General features: G+C 41.5%; 1 protein-coding gene across 3 annotated transcripts in view; it reads left to right on the forward strand.

Annotated features, from left to right (window-relative positions):
* igf2bp2a (insulin-like growth factor 2 mRNA binding protein 2a) overlaps nucleotides 1–6,646 on the forward strand; it is a 77,695-nt gene that overhangs the window by 32,886 nt on the left and 38,163 nt on the right. For all 3 annotated transcript variants that reach the window (XM_050049094.1, XM_050049093.1, XM_050049095.1), the window contains exon 3: nucleotides 5,763–5,811. In XM_050049094.1, coding sequence (XP_049905051.1) covers nucleotides 5,763–5,811 — 49 coding nt within the window. The remainder of the gene's footprint in view (nucleotides 1–5,762; nucleotides 5,812–6,646) is intronic.

The following is a 6,646-nucleotide window of genomic DNA, read 5'->3' on the forward strand; positions in this document are numbered from 1 at the left end:
ATATCCTGCAGCCCAAAGCAACATCATCAAATGCTTTGTTTTATCCAACCAACAATTCACACCCAAAGACATCAATTTTGCTTTAATGTAAGAGCAAGAAAAACAACAATTCTCACCTTTGAGAACCTGAACTACCAGGTTTTGACCTCAACGATTAAATAATCATCCAGATTACCAGCGCTCTAAATGGGTCTACATATCACAGTGGAGGCAGTCTGCCAACAAATACATGGCACTTACCACTTATCGCCATGGATGCAGCCTAAGAGACCAAAACGGAAATCTTTGAGATTATAACTTAAATTTTTGTTTGATTTTGACAGTTGCTTGGGCCATTATTTTATGGGGGCATTTTTTTTTCTTTTTACTGTAGTGAAAGGCATAGCAGGTAGGCTAATGTCTACTTAATCGACCGTATCACAGTCACTGTTACACAACTCTTTTTTGACTTGAATTTTTACTGATTTTCTCAACATACAAAACAAAAAGATAGCATACTTAAACCTTATATATGCAAAGGTACTTAAACCAGGTAAGAAAAGAAAGGCAAAGAAAAAAAAACACAGAACAAAGGGGTAGTGATTACAGAGGGTTTATGTGTGTCTTAGTGAGTTGTGGATCTACAGGATAAACTAAACAAAATAGAAAGGATTATTGGACCATTGAGTCCGTCTCAAGACTCTTGGAAAAGTATGTATTTTACGAATAGTATCCAGTTTGACCTTCCACAGCTGCTGTTCCTTACTATAAACTTCCGAAAGGTTAGAAGCTGCTCCCTCCATGGAGATCATCTCCGGAAATGATTGAAGCCACAGTCCCTCTTTCCAGTTTGTTGCTATCAGTCTTTTAGCTGTCAGGCATCCAGTTGCTATAATTTGTGTATTGTGTTTTGACCAGTTTCCTTTAACCATGTAATTCAAAAGACAGCGACTATTACACAATTCAAGTACAAAATATTTATAAATGTATATATATATATATATTTGACAAATTTAAAAGCTATATTAAATTTTGCTCCTGGAATCCACCCTGAATCCGCCCTTCTGCTGCGATCAGGATAATCCTGATTATTTTAGTAAAGGTATAAAAGTCCTGCTAAAAAAAATTTGAACAACATACATTAAAAGTTTGATCCAGAACAAAGAGTGGATCACGTGATCTAATTTGATTTAAACAGCCCATTTTCAAAATTTGATCCTACCTGATAGCCAAAATCTGATCAGATTACTTCTGGACACCTGGGCTGTGGTTCTAATTTAGTTGTGTATTTTGCAATATTTCAAATAATACTGGAAAAAAAATAGGTCTATTAAGTCAAATTAGGTGTCCAGTGACCAACACATTAATTTTAACTTTCAGTTTTTGCTTTCTGTACACACAAACGTGGGGAGGAAAACCTTGGAAAATGAGTGTCATTGTTTTATGTATTAGCCTGTCACAAACAATACAAATGAGCAGATTTTCTTCTCTTTTTTTGTAATTAATGAATCATTGATCAACAATCATGATGCGTAACTGTAAATTTGGTGTATCATCTTGAGGCTGCTTGACAGCAAATTCCTGGGCTGCTTTTTCTTGCCAGCCCACCTCTGATCATAGCAGCTCTATTCTTTACAGCTTTTTAAACCTAGTTACAACAACGTACGCAGGCCAGCTGAGCCTCTTTGGCCTCGAGACACAAAAGTGATCAAAAGGTAAAAAAAAAAAAAAAAACAGGTTAAAAAAACAAGAAAAAAATAGAAATTAAAAAATAGTATTTATATGTATAATGATGATGATCAGACTATCATCTTTAGGAACACTGCAAACCTCTGGCGAGGGATGAATACCCTCTTTCTCACCTCTCTGTCCACCCGCCCTCTCAGAGGTTAAAATTCCTTCAACTGCTCTGCACACGTGTGTGTATTAGTATGCACGCGTGTTCGCAGACACGGTTCCTTACCTCGTGCAGGTGGGTGCAGTAAATATTAGCTTTTCAAATGAACATGGCCACCCTCAGATATTTAAAGGACGAAATTGAGAGGCTTTCTTTTTTTATTTTTTTCCTGCTGGCAGGCTGCTCCAAACCAACAGCAGACAGCTTGGTCACATTCAACAAACATTAAGTAACCATTGACTTCAGTCTGTATCTTCTACTGCAGCTCATTTTGGACTTAGGGAAAGGAGGAGCTGAGAAAGGGCGCTGGGTTCACCTTGACTGCAAACAAACAGATATTAGCAGAGGCCTGCTGCCTCGTATGATACCAGTGGATTATAAAGCAACACATATAACCTAGGGACATACAGTTGCTGTCTGTAGCTATAGACATAAACACTGCAGACACACAATAGTATATGTTGCAGGGTGGCACGTATCGTGGGCCTCTCCCTGCCCTGGAGACAGACAGACTGACAGAAAGCAGTGATCTTATGGTTAGCCAGCGGCCACAGGCATGCTGAAAATGAGACCTTGAAGAACTGTCGGGAGACACTGTCACTTTTTCCGAGAGATGTCCATTCAGGGAGCTACCCCTGCATATTTCAGCATGACAGACAAGCAAGTGGCCTTTAAAACATGTGCAAACTACAGAAAAGAAATTGAAGAAAGGGAAGTCTTGCTGATGTAAACACAGTGGGACAATAATGATAAAGAAAACCTAGTTTGTATCTGTCCTTCAGGAGTTCAGCTCACCTTACAGCGAATCCACTAGCATGCTTATTAACCTTAAAGAGCACAGAGGACGGCATCACAGTGCTGCTGTTCAGCGTCATGTAGTGTAACATTACATCAGGGTTACAGTTGGCAAATCAATTAGCAAAAACACAATAGAGAGCTGGGCCCTTAGAATCCACGGGGCTATTTAAGCAGACGACGCTGAATGAAAGGAGCTTTTAGTTTCCATATTGGGCAGCTTGGGGATGCCAGCGTTTGGGGCTGTTTTGAGGTTTGGAGTTGGCCTGAAACGCTTTTCAGCTATTGGCTGCTTTTGGACTGCAGGAGGTTGTTTACTACGTTGGAAAAAGGTGATGTGTTTTAGTGGCACAGGGTGATTTTTATCGGTTTACCCTGTGTTTGGGCACCGGTTGCCAAGAGAGATCTTTCATCGAGCCACTCGCTTTAAACCGCCTTCAGTGACAGAAAGCTTGCAGGCCACCGTGTGGTCGGACACGCTGGGGATTGTCAGGTTTTGTTTCTGTTTCTGGGCTTTTGTGTCCGCTGTCACTGTTTCTGTTGAAGGAGGCACATAACAGAGGAAAAAAACAGACTTCACAAATTTTTTTCTGCTGTTGTATTTATCAAAGTACAGCTCAGTATAAACAGGAAAGGATCTGTGACAACACCAGCGCTTTTCTGAAAAGTTCAGAGACTTTCCACTTCCGCAAAAAAAAAAGGCTATGTGGACACATGCCTTTAAAAGTTTTTCCATTAAAAAAAAATCTCTACCTGCCCTGGAACGGCTTGTATGTAACACCTTTGTCTCATTTAGTACGTTTGGTGCTATGTACATGCAAATTAATCCCTGTCTCTGTGTCCACCCACCCCTCATTCACTCACCTGCAGCTTGAGCACATCTGCTTACCTTCGTTTCGAGCTCATTGTTCTCTATAAATATAACAGTAATAAATAACAGTAGCCTTTGGCCTGACTACAGTGTTATTAAACAGATGATAATGTGTTGCTAATGTTGGATAAACTTCATTCCCGATCACAAGCTCTGGCAAGTCGAGTGAACGTGAATTGTGTAAAATGCACAATACTGATGCATAGGTACACCTGGTTTCTCCCTGCAAGTTGGCCGGATTGGTTCCTTAGATATGCAGTGGTGCCCCCAAGAGGGGTCAAAGGGGGGCATGGACCCCTGTTACAATTACCCACCCAATTAATGAGAATTAGAAACATGTAATGTAAAATAAGAAACCAAAGTATATCAGTATTAAATTCCTTAACTCTCATGTTGACATAGTTTTCAACTAGCCTAAGTGAATTCCTGAAATTTAGTTATGGCTTTTGATTTCGGTGTGCCACCCCAAGATTTTCAGTGGCCCCATTTGGCGACCGCTATGAAAAATTTCTGGTGGCACCACTGTATATGTGATATATGAAAACCTGGCTGTCTGAATCTGTGCCTCTGAGACTGTAATCGCCACTCTGCAGTTCCAAAGTGGGAAAGCTCAGCCATTATTTTTATTGGAGGGCAAACAGTTTCCACTGTTCGTGTCTTACTTACCTTTTAGTCAATAATAGCAGTCCATTCGTTTACTCCTCAGTTTTTTAACAATAGTGTTTAAAGTTCAGATGGGTGGATGAAGAGAGGAGAGGAGACGAGAGGGCTGTCCTAAATCCCTGTGACGCTGTGTTTCTCTCCTTCGTTTTTTTTTTCCTTCCTGGAGCAGCACAATCAGAAAGAGTCATTCATTCATGTCCAGCTGCCGGCTCGGTCCTCTCGTCCTCTCCTCGCTGCTGACAGGAAATTCTGACCTGCGGTCTTTTCGGACGTGTTCGGAGAGAAAGATGCAAAACCTAGACGGAGAAATGTGTGTTAGTGTGTGAGCACAGGAATGAACTCTGTGTGTGTGGGTGTTATCTGCCTGCATCTGTGCGTTTATGTCTCCCATGAAGAATCCTCCTGAACTCTGATCCACCTCTCGTTATTACTTACCTTTCCTCCCCCACTTTGTCCCCGTGCCTCCGCCCCCCCCACTCTCGCTCCTGTAATGCCTCCTATTTGTCCCTAAATGATTTTTTGGGGGATACGGTTGCTCAGCGGTGTGGCTTTTTCTCCACCAGCCTCTCTGCTTTTTAAATCAGCGGCTCTCATTGCGGAGCTGGACTCTCTCACGTTAATGTAGTTGTTAACAGCCTGTGGTCACCGGGCGGTTTGTGTGGCTGTGCTGTTTGAGCTGACACGCTCACTGGAGGGAGAGTGGAAGGCTGTGTGGAAGCTCTGGATCCCAAAATGACCGGGCAGAGAGGGACGCTGTGTGTCCCATTTGTACTTTTGTGTGTTCACACTCAGGGTTCTTTATTGTTAATCACAAATCAGATTCACAAAGTTGACAAGCAGCCAAAAAATAGAAATGGAGAATTTTCAAGAAATTCATTTGTTAGAACAGTTTTTTTGTTTCTTTTGTTCTCTTTTCTAAAATTACAGTCCAGCCACCTGTGACTTCATCTTCCCACTGATCATGTCTCTGAATTTGTGTGTCCTCTACTTGATTTTGTCACCTCCTTCCTCCAGGACAAATCTCAAACAAAAACAGCTTTGTTAAATTACAAACAAGTAGGGGACAAATGATAGAAAACACTGTGCTAATCTCTAATCAGAGCATCTTGGATTTAAATTCAAATGATGTTATTGTTGTCAAACTACAGTCGTCTTTTGTGTCACATCCACGTCTCGTAGTGAGAGTAGAATAAGAATAGCACTCGTAGGAGGGTGTTACCGAGAGTCACTAGCCGCAGTCTAATAAACGTCTTCACCTACACACCTACGTATCCTTCAGCAGCTCTGTGATCATCCCTTGATTTGTGATACTGTCTAATGAGCCGTGGGTGTTTCAGAAACTTAAGAAGACTGTTAGATTACACACAGTATTCAGCTCTGACTCTGCATATCTGCCCTCGTCACCGCAAATGTCTCCGCTTCTCAGCTGTTGAATGTGTGTATTTGGGTGAAGTTTGGCTGTTCTGTAAACACGACAGAGGACTGTAACTCTCAAGTGTGCGAGTGTGTGGTTCAGGTCTGTTAAATCCACTCCGTCTGTGTCTCTCATCTCTGCAGGAGTCGGAAGATCCAGATCCGGAACATTCCCCCTCATCTACAGTGGGAGGTCAGTTGTTTGTCTGTGTGTGTATGTCTGTGTGTGTCTGTGTGATGTCCAGTTGAAGCACCAGGTAGCACATAAACCAGTCTCCGGACCATGAGTCACCAGCTTTTATACTGTATTTCTCGGTAGACTTGAGTATTTGTGTGCATGTGTGCTTATATCTATGCCAGTGTTTGTTACTGTGTAGATGACAACGTGTCTGTGCATCAACATCTGTGACCTCGTCGGGGTCCAAGTTGTTTTTCTCTGTGTGAGTGTCTCTGTCGTCATGCCTGACGACTCTCCTGTGTCTCAGGGTTGCTATATATCTTCACACTTGTAGAAAACTTCCAAAACTTCTCAGACTATGAAGAAATTTAAAAGAATCAACACATCAATATCGACACAAGTGGACCATCACTCTCTGTGTTTGTTGCACTGGTATGAAACATTGCCACATCTCTTTTTTTTACACTTAACTTTTCAGTGCAACCAAGGAAAGGTCAAAACCAAACTGACAATAGCTCATTAATATATGCATGAATATATACACATACATAATATCATACTAGTCCATACCCATTGGTAGCTTTGTCACCTTCTACCTATGCCAATCCTCAATGCCTATGTGCAGTTTCACATAGATTGACCACGTCAGTGAGTAGAAAAACGTGGGACAGACAGAATGACTGACTGACAGAATGACTGACTGACAATTTCCGTGATTATGTACAGCATACCATACCATGACTTAGTCATACCAAAAATTAGAAAAAAAATAACAACATTTGGCCACAGGGGGAGCCACAGCGATCGGTCACATTTTAGCCATATTTAAGCATTTTTCTGTTGTTATAGC

This window comes from Epinephelus moara, chromosome 7 (genome assembly GCF_006386435.1).
Source record: "Epinephelus moara isolate mb chromosome 7, YSFRI_EMoa_1.0, whole genome shotgun sequence".
Lineage (NCBI taxonomy): Eukaryota > Metazoa > Chordata > Actinopteri > Perciformes > Serranidae > Epinephelus > Epinephelus moara.